General features: G+C 34.5%; 1 protein-coding gene across 1 annotated transcript in view; it reads left to right on the top strand.

The window, feature by feature from the left end:
- Positions 1–17,140, top strand: part of ECT2 (epithelial cell transforming 2) — a 65,606-nt gene that overhangs the window by 25,254 nt on the left and 23,212 nt on the right. The window contains exons 14-18 of the mRNA XM_029940772.1: positions 3,788–3,907; positions 9,011–9,079; positions 10,870–10,980; positions 11,847–11,943; positions 13,502–13,583. Of these exons, the coding sequence (XP_029796632.1) occupies positions 3,788–3,907; positions 9,011–9,079; positions 10,870–10,980; positions 11,847–11,943; positions 13,502–13,583 (479 nt within the window). The remainder of the gene's footprint in view (positions 1–3,787; positions 3,908–9,010; positions 9,080–10,869; positions 10,981–11,846; positions 11,944–13,501; positions 13,584–17,140) is intronic.

Here is a 17,140-nt window from a genome sequence, read left to right as displayed (position 1 = left end):
TTTTGAGAGAGCATAAGCCAGGGAGGAGCAGAGAGCGAGGGAGACACAGAATCCGAAGCAGGCTCCAGGCTCTAGGTTCAGAGCTGTCAGCATAGAGCCTGCCTGACACGGGGCTCGAACTCCTGAGCTGTGAGATCATGCTCTGAGCTGAAGTCGGATGCATAACAGACTGAGCCACTCTGGTGCCCCTCATGTGTCAAGTTTCTTAAAGTATGCAGTTGTTAGTCATAAATATTAATTCCTTGCTAATCATTGAAATGTACTATGAAGTTATTGCTGAAGAAAAACAATTCTAATGGATCCTTCTAGGATGAGATTGAAGATGATATTAAAGAATAAATTGAAATTCAAGGTTCTGAAATACAATAATAGGACATTATTTTGGCATCTACAGAAAGAGGGAATAGATTTGTTTTAGGTAATGAAGGAGATTGTGAGGAAAATAAAGTTGCTACCATCAAGCTTGTCTTTGAATAAAAAAATAATAGGGAGCTTCTGATTGGGGTTAATTTTTAACTGACCTCTATTTGAATTCTTAATATAACTCATTAGGGTTCAATATAATAGCCTATAGTTGTTTGTATCACTGATGATAAAATGCATGGATAAGAAATGGAAAGGCTTCTTTCTTGCTATTCATGGAGAGGTTATTCTTCACAGTTAATTTGTTTAGCAGCAGTCAAGGGTTTATGAGGCCCTCTGCTGTATTAAACTTTACTTGTTTTAAGTCAGCTTTGCTCTTCTTCCTCAAGGGAAATCATTCTGGATGAGTTTCTTGTTGAAGTTTTTATAGTCAGCCAAAATGTAGTTGAGTAGCAGAAAATCCCCTTGGCATATACTGTTCATGTACTTTGGTAGCATTTATTACCCAGAAATGTAAATCCTTTCAGGCCATGGTAAATGCACTGGAGTTTCAGAATTGTAATTTGCATATCATTTAAATTTGCTAAAATGCCTTAAAAAAAGCCCTTTGAATTATTAGACTTAGTTCATTTCACACCACTGTGCTTACTATAAACTCACCTAAGATTTTATATAAAAGATTGTGATCTAAACTCGTAATAATGTTCTCTTCAGTCTTTATTTTACGACTGATGCTTTTCTTCCTGTTTCTGAAATTGTATTTGGAATAATTTAATTTAGCCCCTAAATTAAAAGAATATCCAGAAGCTTCTTTATGTATTTCATATAATACTTGGGTACCTATTAATTATAAATTAGTGTCCCAAGTGTCAAAGAGGATTCCTGTTTTAAAGGAGCTTAGATTGGAAGAGAAGATAAAACATACATACCTAATTATAATACCAAGTCAAAGGATATGAACATCACGAGGGAGGTTTAGTTAAGGTATTTGGAGGTTTATGCCGTAAGAGATTTACTTTTTCAAGCTTAGGGAAGGTATTGGGTTAGAAGTTTCAGTGGGTTGGGAGCCTGGGTGGCTCAGTTGGTTAAGCCTCCGACTTTGGCTCAGGTCAGACCTCACGGTCATGGATTCTGGCCCGTGTCGGGCTCTGTGCTGACAGCTAGCTCAGAGCCTGGAGCCTGCTTCCGGTTCTGTGTCTCCTTCACTCTCTGCCCCTCCCCCTCTCATGCTCTGTCTCTCTCTGTACCAAAAATAAATAAAACATTAAAAAAAGTTTCAGTGGGTTGAACATAGGAAAAAGTATAAAGAAGATAAAAATTGAAGTGAATTTTGAAGTAGGAGTATGATTAGTACATGCAAAGGATATGGGTAGGAAGTGTATTTGAAATTGCATAAATAATATAGACAATTGAAGATGTATATCATTCAAGGTATAATGACTAGTCTAGGGTTTAGGTTTAAGGGAACTAAGCTGTAGGGGGTAGGGATGGATATAGTGAGAGTTGAGGTCAGGCTTGTCTATGCCAGACCAGAGAAGGCTTTTTTATAGTGTGTTATGTCATACATAATATAGAGAAGAAATTTTGGGGGGAAGGGGAAGATGGTATCTGGCTTACATTTTTGGAAGATAGCTTGGTTCATTTTGAAGGAAGTATTGAAGAGGGGAAATTGTGGAGACAGGACTGATTTGGAGGTTATTTCAGCAGCCTTGGTTAGCGATTTTGAGGGTTTGAACTTCTTTCAGTGAAAATGAAAAAAGGATAAATTTGAGAAATGTTGGAAAGGTAGAATCAGAAGTGTTTGGGTATCTAATTTTTTATGGAGGCTTAAAGCAAGTACAAGAGAACCATTTTTGGATAGTTTAACATGTCTTAAGACTACTGGGAAGTTTTAAAGTAAAAAGTACAATTTTAAAAAGTCAAATGACTTTTTAAAGTGAAAATAGTAATGTATTGTTGAGTTAACATATGAGGAAGTAAAATGAATGACAATAAATAGCACAAAGGCTAGGAGGAGCCGATGTAAAACAAATAAATAAAATAAAAGATAAGTAGTAAAGAACTACATGAAAATTATGGGGTCACTTGGGTGACTCAGTTGGTAGAGCATGTGACTTCTGATCTCAGGATTGTGAATTTGAACCGCATGTTGGAAGTAGAGATTACTTAAAAATAAAATCTTTTTTAAAAAACCAAAACACTTCACATGAAGATTATGAATTGTTACTATTTTTTTTTGAATTTTTTTAACATTTATTTTTGAGAGACAGAGTAGGAGCAGGGGAGGGGCAGAGAGAGAGGGACACACAGAATCGGAAGCAGGCTCCAGGCTCTGAGCTGCCACCACAAAGTCCAATGCGAGGCTTGAACCCATGAACTGTGAGATCATGACCTGAGCCAAAGTTGGACAGGACACTCAACCGACTGAGCCACGCAGGCGCCTTGAATTTTTACTATTTTTTAGGAATTAAATTTCTATAATTTATTCACCCAAAATATTTTTATATAAATATATATTAAATAAATATATTTTTCCAGGCTTTCCATTTCTGCAATTATGATGCAACCTACCCGCTAAAAAGAATTAAAAATACTGAAATCAGAAAAAAAAAACAAAAAAGAAATCCCTCTATTATTCTAAATACATCAGTAAGCTAATAATAAAGCGAGGTATATTCAGAGGCAAAATCTAAGTAAGGAGTTGTGTACTAAAAACAACTTTTACGTCAGCAACCCCAAGGCCTCAATGGACACAGGAAACCAACACAAAATCCACTTTCTAACCTACTGTCAAACTTCTATCTTCTAGTAAAGTTAAAAATGTGTATAACTTATGACCCAGAAATTCTAAACATCAAAACATTTAGTAGTTGTATTGAGTGTGTATCTGGAAGTCACTGATTGCTTATTGCCTTCTTCTTTAGTAATTCAAATAAAAAGTACAAATTACTCTTGTATTTTACTAACCATTTTGCCATTAGATTCTAACATAACATTTTATGTATATATATATTCACAGCTGTAAAAATAAATAGGATAAAATCAGAAATGTTATGAGAAAAAAGGTCTCAAATTTAGGGAGAAATATTTAATTACTTTTTTCTTTTCCATCAATATCTCCTCTCATCACTGTCTCTGGTTATTCAAAAAATTTTTTTAATCTTTATTTTTGAGAGAGAGTGCATGTGGGGGAAAGGGGGAGGGGCAGAGAGAGAGGGAGACACAGAATCTCAAACAGGCTCTAGGCTCTGAGCTGCGGGGATCGAACTCATGGACTGCAAGATCATGACCCAAGCTAAAGTTGGACACTTAACTGAATGAGCCACCTAGGCACCCCTCACTGTCTATATGTTTAATTCTTTTTCCCCTTTTCCCGTAATCTATCTAAACTAGCCTTTTTTTTTTTTTTTTTTAAACCTTTTAGTTATTTCAAGTACCACTGGAAGAGGAAGGACAACGCGGTGGGCCCATCCTTGCACCAGAAGAGATTAAGACTATTTTTGGTAGTATCCCTGATATCTTTGATGTGCACACTAAAATAAAGGTAAATTTGTGTATGTTAGGCTGGTAGTAATTCTTTTTAGATTGTGTTTATATCATTTTTTTTCAGGTACTATTGTTTAGCTTAATAAATTTTATACCTAAAACTTATTCTCTCATCATTTATTCCTTTGAATCATTTATGTCCCTTTGCTCCAGTGCCTTATTAATATTTGTTGTTTGCCTGTTTTTTGATTTTGATTAATCCTGAAATAAGTCTTTTCTATAGAGACATGGTTGCTACTGGTGTTTTTCTTATTTTTCTACTGTTCCTCTCAGGTTGTATGTTTTGCTTTGAGTTGTTTGAAAAACTGAAACTGGAGGACACTTAGAGACCATTTTGTTCATTTCTCTATTTAATAGGTAAATAAAAAGGAACACACACAAGACAATTCTATCCTCTTAATGTTTTTTTCTTTGATGAAGGGTCCATGATTTACAGGTATCAGTCTGTCATAGTAAAGTAATTTTGGGACAGGTTTAGCTGAACTTTTAAGTGTTTAAGCTTTATTTTCTCTTATTTTTCCTGTGTGGTATCTGAGCAAAACTGAACAGTTTTCTCCTCAAAACAACCCATATTAATGGTTATTTCATATTCCAATAAAAAGATCAATCTAAATTATAGAATGTTTTTAAAGAAGTACATTATATTACTTTTGATTTTACTGTACATTATAAACAAAAGTATAAAAGATCTATAAGTTAATAAAAATTCAATTTGTTAAATTCTTACATTTGTACTCTATCAAAATCCATGGTTATACTTCACTTATTTCTAGCTCTCAAGGGAACTCTGAAGGAATCTTTATTTTCTTAAAAAGCTGTAGAATTTCAGCCTAGTTTAACCTTATTCTAGTTAGGTTTCTGAATATTCAAAAAATATTCTTGTTATATATTTTCTTTCATAAGAAACACTGAAAGGCATAAAGGTAGAATGGGAAGGCAAGTAGGTTTTCATCTTGGTGTCCTAACTAATTTGTGGGTTAATTTGAATTTGTATTACTCATTTAGCTGGTCTGGGTATGCAAATGCTCTTCTAATATAAAATGTTACACTTGTTATGTGTATAGGATCATAATCTCAATAGAGAAAATCATGTTCTCTGATTCACAGGAGCTTTGAAAATGATTGTTACCCTTTAGTTTTCTCATATGTAACATAATTCTTCAAGCTGCTTCTTTAAAGTTGGGTTGCCGATATTTCAACTATTTGTTTCTTAGCTGATTTCAAGTTTGGCATACATTTAAAAATTTCTAAGCCCGTGTTCCTTTCTACTACAAAACCAATACATGTTGTCAAATGTTTGTAAGATCAAGAGTAAAGGAAAGAGGAGTAGAAAATACCCACAATCCTGTCACCTACAAATTTAAATTTTGTTGTATTTTATTGTCTTTTTTATACATAGCAGTTTTTTTCCTTCTTTTAAATGTAGCTAACTATCGAGTACTAGCACATCTACTGAACAGTACCATAAAGTTGGTATTATTGTCTACACTTTACAGATGTGAAACTGCTACACACATAAATTAAATAATTTTTCCAAAGTCAGTTCTCTAATAAATGTTGGATCTGGGATTTGAATACTTGTTTGTCTGACTTCAGAGTCTGTTCTCTTAAATCCTAATGCCATCTTGCCTTTTTTTTTTTGGAAATTGAGATATAATTGTCATATCATTGTGTTATTTTTAGAATACAGTAAATACTTTAATATGTGTATATATTATGAAGAGATCACCACAATAAATTTAGTTAACATCTATCACCATACATAGTTACAAATTCTTTTTTCTTTTCAAGTTTATTTATTTATTTTTTGAGAGAGACAAGGACAGTGCAAACAAGGAAGGGGCAGAGAGAGGGAGAGAGAGAATCCCAAGCAGGCTCTCTCTGCACCGTCAGCCCATGCGGGGGTTGAATCCATGAAATTGTGAGATCATGACCTGGGCCAAAACCAATAGCCAGAGGCTTAACCAACAGAGCTACTCAGATGCCCCACAAATTCTTATTTCATTGTGATGAGAACTTTTAGGATCTAATCTCTTAACTTTCAAATATGCAATACAGTATTGTTAACTATAGACACCATGCTATACATTATATCCGCAGGATAGTGAGAGATGACTCACAAACTGTGAGACCATAGCTGAGCTGAAATCAAGAGTCCAACACTTAACTGACTGGGTCACCCAAGTGCCCCGATTATATTGCTTTCTGATAGCAATGTTCTTATGTAAATGTATACAGACATTTTGTAGTTTTTCACACTTATAAAGTAGGCACTACACCTAGTGTAGGATTTGAACTCAGAACCATGAGATCCAGAATCACATGGTCTACCGACTGAGCCAGCCAGGCGCCCCCAGTTTTTAATAGTTTATTTTATTTATTCATTTGTTTATTTAAATGTTTATTTATTTTTGAGACAGAGAGCATGAGTGAGGAAGGGGTTAGAGAGAGAGGGAGACAGAATCTGAAGCAGGCTCCAGGCTCTGAGCTGTCAGCACGGAGCCCGACGTGAGGCTCAAACTCATGAACCTTGAGATCATGACCTGAGGCGAAGCTGGACATTTAACTGACAGAGCCACCCAGATGCTCCAGTTTTTAACACTTAAAAAAGGACTACTAGACTATATTGGCAAAGCTTTAAACTATTCTCTTTTGTTTCATCGTTTTCCAAATATCCTGTGTACTTTATATTAAATACATAGGTAAATAAAGTTAATAATTGCCTGCTCAGTATTACAATCTCTTAAGGATTCTTTTTTGTTGTTGTTGTTAAGATTTTACTTGATTTTTTAAAATTTCTTTTAGGAGCGCCTGGGTGGCTCAATCAGTTAAGCATCTGACTTCAGCTCAGGTTATGATCTCGCGGTTCCTGAGTTTGAGCCGCGCCTTGAGCTCTGTGCTGGCAGCTGAGAGTCTGGAGCCTGCTTTGCATTCTGTGTCTCCCTCTCTCTCTGCCCCTCCACAACTTTCTCTCTCTCTCTCTGTCTCTCAAAAATAACCATTCAAAAAATTAAAAAAAAATAAAATTCTTTTTAGAGAAGGTGAAAGTTGGGGAGAGGATTAGAGGGGCATGGGGTGAGAGAGAGAGAGAGAGAGAGAGAGAGAGAGAGAGAATGAGAATAAGAATGAATTCGAAACAAGTTTCATGCTTAACATGGAACCCGACATGGAGCTTGATCCCACAAGCCTGGGATCATGACATGAGCTGAAATCAGGAGTTGGAACACTCCACCAACTGAGCCACCCAGGTGCCCCTGGATATTTTATTTGTAAGTAATCTCTACATCCAACGTGGGGCTCAAACTTAAAACCGTGAGATCAGGTTGCATGCTCCCCTGACTGAGCTAGCCAGGTTCCTATAAGGATTCTTCTAAGTGCTATACAAGTGGTAACTAATTTAATTCTTTGAGGTAGGAATTATTACTATCCTCATTTTTCAGAATAGGAAATTGAGGCACTCATAGGTTAAATAATATGCCCAAAGGCACAGAACAAACTCTAGAGCCAATTTTTTTCTTAAATTAGTTAATACATAGTACAATATTGGTTTCAGGAATAGAACTCAGTGATTCATGGCTTACATACAACACTCAGTGCTCAGTACAGGTGCCCTCCTTACTACCCATCATCCATCTCGCCCTTCCCCACCACTTCCCCTATGCCAACCCTACTGTGTTCCATGTCTGAAAGTTAGAGCCAATATTTAAAACTAGCAAGTCAGTGTTGGAATCTACTGCATTATATATTGCCCTAAGGTTAGTCTTATTTATGAATTTTTCTTTTCTTTTGTTGTAAATAACAACCTTTATGGAAAATAACTAATTTCCAAAGCAAAAATACTGAGAAGAGTAACACTGTTTTACATTTTTTTTGTCTTGCTTAAGAGAAGACTGTTTCTCACATTCACTTCTGAATTCAGTCTGTTGTTATATCATATATCCTGGAGCCTCTAGAAAAGTCTCTTGTATGCTTGTGAGAGAATTAGAGTGGAAAAGTCATGTGGAGCTTTAGTGTTGTAAGGAAAATAGTTTTAATCTCATGAATTCCACTGTAGTGGTTTCCTGGGGGGGCCTGTGGATGACACTTGGGGAACTTTTGATTATAAGAGTTTATTGATTGGGGTGCCTCGGTGGCCCAGTCAGTTAAGCGTCCAACTTCGGCTCAGGTCATGACCTCACGGTCCAGGGGTTCGAGACCCATGACAAAGCCTGGAGCCTGCTTTTGGTTCGTGTCTCCCTCTCTCTGACCCTACCTTGCTTACGCTCTGTGTCTCTCTCTCAAAAAATAAATGTTAAAAAAAAATTTATTAAAAAATAAGCTTATTGATTAATTTCTACTTTAAAGTCTACTTTTAGAATTTCAATTAGGGAATGTCATTTCTTGATATCTCATTCTATCATCTGATTTGTGTTTTATTATATTGCTTTACAATGTCTTCAGAATTTTTACAAATATTTAATATTTTAGTATGATAGAGGAGTTTTAAAACTCAAGAATTAGCAAACTGGTTGATGGACCAAATCTAGTCAGATTAGTATTTTGGTAAAGTTTTGCTTGTTTTGCTAAAGAAAGTTTTATTGAAACACAGCTACATTCAGTTGTTTATGAATTATCTATGAATTATCTATGGCTTCCCCACTACAAGGGCAGCGTTGAGTACGTGTAACAGAAACCATATGGCCTGCAAGGCTTGAAATATTTACCTTCTGGCCCTTTAAGTAAAATTTGCTGACCCGTTAGAGGTTATAGTTTTCAAATGGGTGCTTTAGCAGCAAGATTAAAAGTAGTTTTCTATAATTAATAATGGCGATCAGTTTTATAGTTAATAAAAGATGTTGAGCTGGGTTATCAATTTGGAAAGTTAGGCTTAGTCTTACTGACTTGACACTGTTTATATTTTCTTAATTACTTTTCAAAGGGTATTTTCCTCATAGTCAAAAAGTTAATTCCTTATTGAGAAGAAACAATGTGTTAGCTGTTTTGCACATCAAATTCAGATACTTTGTAAGGTACTTCTTTCAAATGATATTTCAAAAATATAGGAAAATGTTTAAGGGACTGTCAAATTCAAGCCTAAATGTTTCATTTTGTGCTCTTTCAGGATGATCTGGAAGACCTTATTGTTAATTGGGATGAGAGCAAAAGCATTGGTGACATCTTTCTTAAATATGTGAGTATTTCATTTCTTTTTTAGGTTTTCAGGTTAAAGTATCATCTCATTAAGTACTCTCAGGGAGTGACAGTCACTTGTTTAAATGTGTGAGCTTTCAAAACTCTGACATGGTTGTGTTTATTAAAATATATTCTTGTCTTCTGAAACATTTGCTGTATGTAATGTCACACTTAATATGCCAAGGTCATCTTTAGGAACACTAATTGTTATACTGTGTTATAAAATTTTACTGTATGTCAAGTTATTTGTCCTTCATAAATGGTCACAAATTAATGACTTTGTGCAATTTTTGTAGTTTTTAATTTTCTCTTTTTAGTTGATCGCATTTTTTAATCTCATTGTGTCTGCCCTGCATAAAAGCTCCTAATGAACTGATTTTCTTTGCTAGGGTAAAACCACATAGCTTAAGTTTATCAAATAAAGTAGATTCATTTTGAGTGAGGTGCTGTGAATAGGATTTCTGAGTGTCTTTCGGTCTCTCTGAATACAATTTATAGGTTTCAGTGCCTTGGGTTCTGGCACATACACTTTTCTGAGGCCTCCTCCTAACTTCCATTCTCACTATATAGTCTTAACGTGTTTTTTTTTCTGGTTGGTTGAGAATTCCAAATGTGCAAGTTATTGTCACTTTTTTTTTTTTTTTGGTCACATACTTATCTTCTTGATACCTGTTTGTCTCCTCAATTAGCTAAGACATTTTTCCTTTTACTGTTGCATTTTTGAGTAGTATAATTGATACTTTATTTTTAATGTTTGAGAGAGAGAGCATGCATGCCAGTGGGAGAGGGCCAGAGAGAGAGAGAAGGAAAGAGAATCCCAAGCAGGCTCCACACTAACACGTAGCACAGAGCCTGACAAGGGGCTCCATCTCAAAACCATGAGAATATCACCTGAGCTGAAAACAGGAGTTGGACGTTTAACCAACTGAGCCATGCAGGCACCTCTATAATTAATCTTTTAAGTGGTGGTTTGGGTGCACCCGGGTGGCTCAGTTGGTTAAGCACCCAACTCTTAGTTTTGGCTTTAGGGCATGATCTCAGGGTTCGTGTCAGGCCCCACATTGGACTCCATACTGGCGGAACCTGATTGGGATTCTCTCTCTCTCCCTCCCTCCCCAATTCATGTGCTCTCACTTGCTCTTTCTCTCTCAAAAATAAATAAATAAACTTTATTTATTGTTTATTTAATTAAAAAAAGTTTTTAAAGATTTATTTTTGAAAGAGAGAGTGCAAGTGGGGGAGAGGCAAAGAGAGAGAGAGAGAGACACAGGATCTGAATCAGGCTCCAGGCTCTGAGCTGTCAGCACAGAGCTGGGGCTCAAATTCACGGATTGCAAATCATGACCTGAATCACAGTTGGATGCTTAACTGACTGAGGAGCCACTCAGGAGCCCCTAAGTAAATAAACTTTAAGTGATGGTTTAGATTCTTCAGTAAATAATAGCATGTCATGTTCTAGGGTACTTATTACTATATTCTGAACTTATGGAAGTTTTAAAACTTTGTCATGTTTATGTCAATACAGTAAGTATTGGTATACTTCTGTTTCTTTCTGAGTTTTTGTTTGCTTTTTTAAGTTTTAGGCTTTGTGTACCAGTTGATGTGTTTTGTTTAGCAATTGACTCGTTAATGAGAAATGTGTAAAATTTCTATATTTAACTTGAGAAGAAGCTTATTACAAATTTTTCTCTTGTATTTGGTATGTCATATTTTGACTATTATATGGCTTTAAATTTCATTATCTAAGGGTAACATCCATAACATTAATATTTTTCTTCTTCTTCCTAGTCAAAAGATTTGGTAAAAACCTACCCTCCCTTTGTAAACTTCTTTGAAATGAGCAAGGAAACAATTATTAAATGTGAAAAACAGAAACCAAGATTTCATGCTTTTCTCAAGGTAATGTACATTTCTTTCAAATAAAAATCTGAGAATAATCTCTAAAGGACTTCATTTAAATTAGACTTTTAGTAAAACTGTATCTATGTAAGAACATCTTAGTGTTAACCTGTTAACTTTAGCCATACCTAAGAGTGGCCAGTGATATTAAGGCTTCAGATTTATTTATTTATTTATTTATTTATTCAATGTTTATTTTTGAGGGAGAGGGAGCGCATGCGTGCAGTGGGGGAGGGGCAGAGAGAGAGGGGGACACAGAATCTGAATCTAGGCTTTCAGCTGTCAGCGCAGAACTGAACTTGGGGCTTGAGATCAACACCTGATGCAAAGTGGGACACTTAAGCTACTGAGCCACCCATGAGCCACAAAGCTTCAGAAGATTTAGATAGCAGGGGCCATGAGGGAGCTGAGTGAATGAGAATGCTGTCAGCAGCCATTCATAGTTTTTAAAGTCATGCATGTTTTAGTTCTAAAACACCTAAAAATTCTTCAGTGTGATTTGGTTTTGCCTTTAAGGATTTTATTTGTTTATTTATTTTTGCTTCACCAGGGTTTTATTTTGTTTATTCAGTGGTATCAGCATAATTAATACGTCAAAAGTCTGTTTTTCTTGTGAACGGTATAGACTCAAGAGAAACTTAAGATACAGTAGGTAGGAGTGTGCGGAGAAACTCACTTTGTATTTAAGATGTTAATCCCAGGAGGTCATGTCAGGCCTTAGAAGATTATTCAGTCATCGTAATCTTTACGAGATTAGTTCTATTCGTTCTTTTTAGGACATTAGTGATGAGGTGTAATCTAATAAATGTAGGGCATTTAGTCTTTGCAAAAACCTTTTTTTAAATTGTTTAATTGATTCCTTTCAGATAAACCAAGCTAAACCAGAATGTGGAAGGCAAAGCCTTGTTGAACTTCTCATTCGACCAGTACAGAGGTTACCTAGCGTTGCGTTACTTTTAAATGGTACTTGTCTGATCTATTTTCAGACTATTTTGGATGTTTTTATGGAATGTTTTGTTCTAAAAATTTAGAAATTCTTCTCATTTTCATAGTTTTCTTAGATTTCAGCATTAAACTTTGTATCTTACATAGCAAATACCTTTATGGATAATCTGAATAATCACTGGTGCTACAGTAGTTCAGTCTCCTAAAATAGTTTCTTTGTTACAGTATTAATTATATTGACTATTTACTTTTTGTTTCTCTCCTGGAAATCTTTAATTTCGTGTTGTATCATTAATTCAGTTAATTTACATCTGCTTAAACAAAATTCAGCCACAAAATCGTAAGACGAGAGATGATTCACATGTTTCCAGTTATTTAGTCCTTTTCTGAATCTTCGTGAAGGTCTGTATACTTGCTCTAATGGTTACTTTTTTCCTGAGATTGTGCAGGACACTCTTGAAGCATGCATCCACTTGCTCTGGAGCTTAAACTATACATATCATGGGAGGGAGCTTGACAGAGTTAATTTTTATGAATAAATTTTGTCTGTAGCAAAAGCATGTGAATATGCCTCTACATTTACCTAAGGTGGTGAATATTTTTAGGAAATACTTTTTAAATTAAGTATGAAAACTAAATTACACACAGGAATAAGTCTATATTAAAGTATTTTGAGCCCAACCAAACCTTGAGTATAGTAGTATGGATAACAGATAAGGAGGCTAATTTTGTGATTGTTTAATCTCTTTTTCTCTTTAAATTATTTTGGATACTATATTAATTAGAGTAGTAATTTAAAAAGTCTATCATCTTTATTTTTTTTCTAAGGTTATCTAATGTAGTTCAGAATTGTTAGTTTATAAGATAGTTTCTCCAGTCTTTAAAAGCAGTCCTGATTTTTAGACTATAAGGAGAATACATGAACAAATAGTGTGATTTAACTTTACAAAGCAGTGTGATTTTTTTTTATTATTATGTTCATTATTTTTTCATTAGGTACTTGTAGAAATCGATCAAATAGTTTCTAAGCCTTTCATTCCAGCTTCAAAGATTGGATAGGAAAAAAAACAAGATCAGGTGGGCGTGGTATTATGTAACCATCAGATGGAATGTGGCATAGGGAAGTTAACCTGGATAAGAAGAGCCCAAGTATAGCATCTCATGAACCTCTAAGATAAACAAAGCCTGCTCTCAAGGTCACTGAATATTCTGTGATAGAACCATGGGCCCCAACAGAAAATATAACATATATAATAACTTCTCAGCTAATTGAGGATCATGTGTTTTCGTTCAAGCACTGTGGAGGGAGCCTGAGGAACCTAGGTGTGAGCAGTGTAAGAAAATCTGTACATATTCGAAAAATTTAGTTAGTACAAAATGTGGAAACCTTAGCAAATGTGTAAGAATAGAGAGCTCTTAAGGGAACATTGTGTAAGAGTTTCTTACAAGTAAAGTTTAGGCACTGTCTTTAAAAGTGAACCCCTGCCTACATCAAGATAGACAGCATTCTAAAGTCTTTGATAAAAAACCATTGTATTTTTCTAATCACAGATAAAAACCCATTTTATCATAACAGATCTTAAGAAGCATACAGCTGAAGAAAATCCTGACAAAAGCACTCTAGAAAAAGCTATTGGATCACTAAAGGAAGTAATGACGTAAGTGCATTATTTCAGTTTCTTATTGTTGCCTAGATGAAAATGGAATTGTAGAGAATTAGAGTCATAAATGGAGAGAAAAATGTCAATAGCAAATTTTTATAAATGATACCTATTTTTCTAATAGTGTAGTTATATATTAAAATGATGAGAGAGAAGTATTGTAAGAATACAGTGATTAATCAAAAACATTTATTTCTGAAGGTATTAAACTATTGTACATAGAAAGTAACAATGATTTAGAAATTTGGTAATGTTATACATGCACCTCTGGACATTTTCTTCATATACATCCAGTCATAGCTTGTTCTTGTCTTCATTTAAACTACCCAAATGTAACGAAGTTTACTGTGATAAAATAAAAAGTAAACATTTATAATACTTCTCACTTTTACTTTTGACTTTGTTTCTTACCTTGAATTTAATGGAATATAAATTGATGGGGTTGATTGGAGATGTATTAAAAGTGTAAACTCCATGGAATTGACTTGGGTGCTTGATTGTTAAACTTAGGGTAATTACTCTAGGTCTAACTTGGAGACCTAGCTCTAATCAGAAATTATCTTTCTTGATTATTATAGTCAGAAATGAAAACTGTTGCTATTAATTGTTCTGTGTCATGGAGGGCAAGGGCATTTCAACACTTTGGACTTTACGTTATCAACATGTTTAATAGATTTAGTGAAATGACTTCTGAGATTCCCTGAGGTCCTTCTGTATGAAACAGAGTTTATTAAAATAAACTTAAGGAGTTCTTAGAGACTTGGCTAGTTCTAGAGAGAGGGCCCAGCAGTAGAATACTGCTCAAGTTAGCAAATACCAGCTCTGTTGCTGCCAAAAAGGTTGTACAATTTTTTAAATTATATTTTATATGTTGATCAGCCAATCTTCATGCTTTTGCTTTGTTATTTTGAGGTCAGGATAATAGTTCTTTTCCCCACACTTCATGGTTTAACATACTCTGTGCATAATCCACCTTGTTCCTTTCAGCAAATTCTATGAAGTGGGCCGTCAACACCTTCTATTTTCACAAAAGAGAAAGCCAAAGGGGTTATTGTTTGCCCAATATATTTGTTTTGTGTCGAATAGTTTTCCCCTGTTACTTTGATGGTCTCTTACAATGTTTGTTATTTATGTATAATATGTTTTATAAACGAGGATTATGAAGTACCCTAAATAGTGACCGGTCATTTGACCTGTGGTCTCCCTGAGAATAGTTATCAGTTGGCTGCCACAGGGATAATGAGCCCTACTGATGAGGCTGGTAAGAGCCTCGCCGATAGATAAGGTGATTAAGGACTTCTTTCTTTTTCAACATTACTTAAGTTTCTGAGACTTTAAGAATCTTGTCGAATGTATTCTTATCCTAAATGCCATGCTCATAATAGGTTTTCAGTAAATGTTGAATTATAGGAGATGTGACTTTTAATGTTGAATTGTGATGCTGATTTATAAACCTGATAGAGTTTGACCACATCTCAGTTCTTGGTATTTTTGAATATTTAGCTTAGGGATTAAATGCTTATTGTAGTTGATTAAAACAACCATCGTTTTCAGGTAAAGGAAATAAAGAGATAGTGCCACTTGACTAGTCTTTGCCATGTAAGCAAACCAAAAAACCCTAAAATTAGATTCTTAAAATAGTAGTTACATGTACTTAGCTTATGTAGACTAATTTGTTATAGATATATGATCTAGTTGCTTCAGTATGTATAATTTTTTTTTATTTTTAGAAACTACATATGTTTCAAATGTAGTTTGATTGAGTTTGGTATATAAACACTCCCACAGAACCATCACTATCAGGAAAAGGGACATTTCCATCACCTCCAAAAATTTACCCATGCCTTTTGGTAATCCCTTTCCTGCCTCCCAGTCCTTCCCATCCCAGGGCAACAGCTGCTATTCTTTTTGTTTGTATAGTGTGCATTTTCTAGGATTTTATCTAAATAGATAAATAGTGTCTGATGACACTATGTTGTGCTTTGTCAGTCTTTTTTCACTCAGCTGATTATTTTGAGATTCATCGTTACTGTTGCTTTTATCAGTAGCGCATTCCCATTGTTGTTTGCCGTTGTATGGTTGTACCACAACTGATTGATCCATTCATGTATTGGACATTTTGATTGTTTCCCCAGCTCTGGCTCTTAGAAATAAAGCTGCTATGAACATTTGTGAACTAGTCTTTGAATGAATATATGCTTTCCTTTCTCTTGGATAAATACCTAGTGGTAGGAATGGCTATGTCGTATATGTGTAACTCTTAAAAAAGTTGTCAAACTGTTTCTAAAGTAGTTACACTATTTTGCATTCCTACCAACAGTAAATGGTGAATTTCAGTGTTTCCATGTCCTTACCAACTCTCAGATGGTTAGTTATTTTAATTTGTGAAATTTTAATAGTTGTGTAGTGATATCTCACTGTAGTTTTGACTTGTGTTTTCCATAATGATAAATGATGAGCATTTTCTCATGTGCTTATTTGCCATCCATTTCATCTTTGGTGACATGCATTTCCAAATCTTTTGTCTGTTGTTCTGGTTTTTTAAATTTGTGTTGCTTTTTTATTATTGAGTTGTGAGAGTTCTGAGTTGTGAGAGTTCTTTATTCTGGTCAAAAATCTTTTGTCAGGTCTGTGATTTGCAATTATTTTCTTGGAGTCTGTGGCCTTTTTTTTTTCTTTCAAAAAATAGGAGTTCCAGATTTTTATGAAGTCCAATTTAGCAATTATTTTTTATCTAAATAATTTTGGTCTAACCCAAGGTCATAAAGATTTTTTCCTGTTTTCCTCAAGTTTTGTGGTTTTAGTCATTAGGTAAAAATCATTTAGGTCTTTGATCCATTTTGGGTTAATTTTTGTATAAGGGGCAAGGTATGGATTGATGTTTATTTTTGTATATGGAACTCTCTTCTAGTACTATTGGTTGAAAAGATCATCCTTTCTCCACTGAATTTCTTTTGTATGTTTGTTGAAAATCAACTGACCATAAATGTGATGGCTTATTTCTTCCGGACTACTCTTAATTCTATTTTGTTGATCTTTATGACTATGATTATTCTAGTACTACACAGTCCTGATTACTGTGCTTTGTGTATTAAGTTTTAAAATGGGGACCATTCTGCGTTCCTTGAATTTGCATTTGACTTTTAGAACCAGCTTGTCAATATCTGGGGCGGGGAAAGATGGGGGAATTTGATAACTATTTTATTGAATCTATATCTATTTGGGAAATAACAATATTAAGTTATCTGATCCATGAATGTTTATCTCCATTCATTTATTTCTTTAATTTCTTTCAACAATGTTTTATGGTTTTCAGAGCTAAAAAATTTCATGATTCTATTAAATTTATTCTGAAGTATTTTATTCCTTTTGATGTTTTAGTAAGTGGAATCAGTTTCTTAATTTTGTTTTTGGATTGTATAATATATAGAAAGGGGGTATAATTTTATGCTTATCTTGTACTCTACAACCTTTCTGAACTTATTTTATTCCTCATAATTTTTTAGTGGATTCCTTAAGATTTTCTGTAAACAAGATCATGCCATACTCAGATA

The sequence above is a fragment of the Suricata suricatta genome, chromosome 5 (genome assembly GCF_006229205.1).
Source record: "Suricata suricatta isolate VVHF042 chromosome 5, meerkat_22Aug2017_6uvM2_HiC, whole genome shotgun sequence".
Lineage (NCBI taxonomy): Eukaryota > Metazoa > Chordata > Mammalia > Carnivora > Herpestidae > Suricata > Suricata suricatta.
The sequence above is the reverse complement of the archived record's forward strand: the minus strand, read 5'-3'. Positions and strand labels throughout refer to the sequence as shown.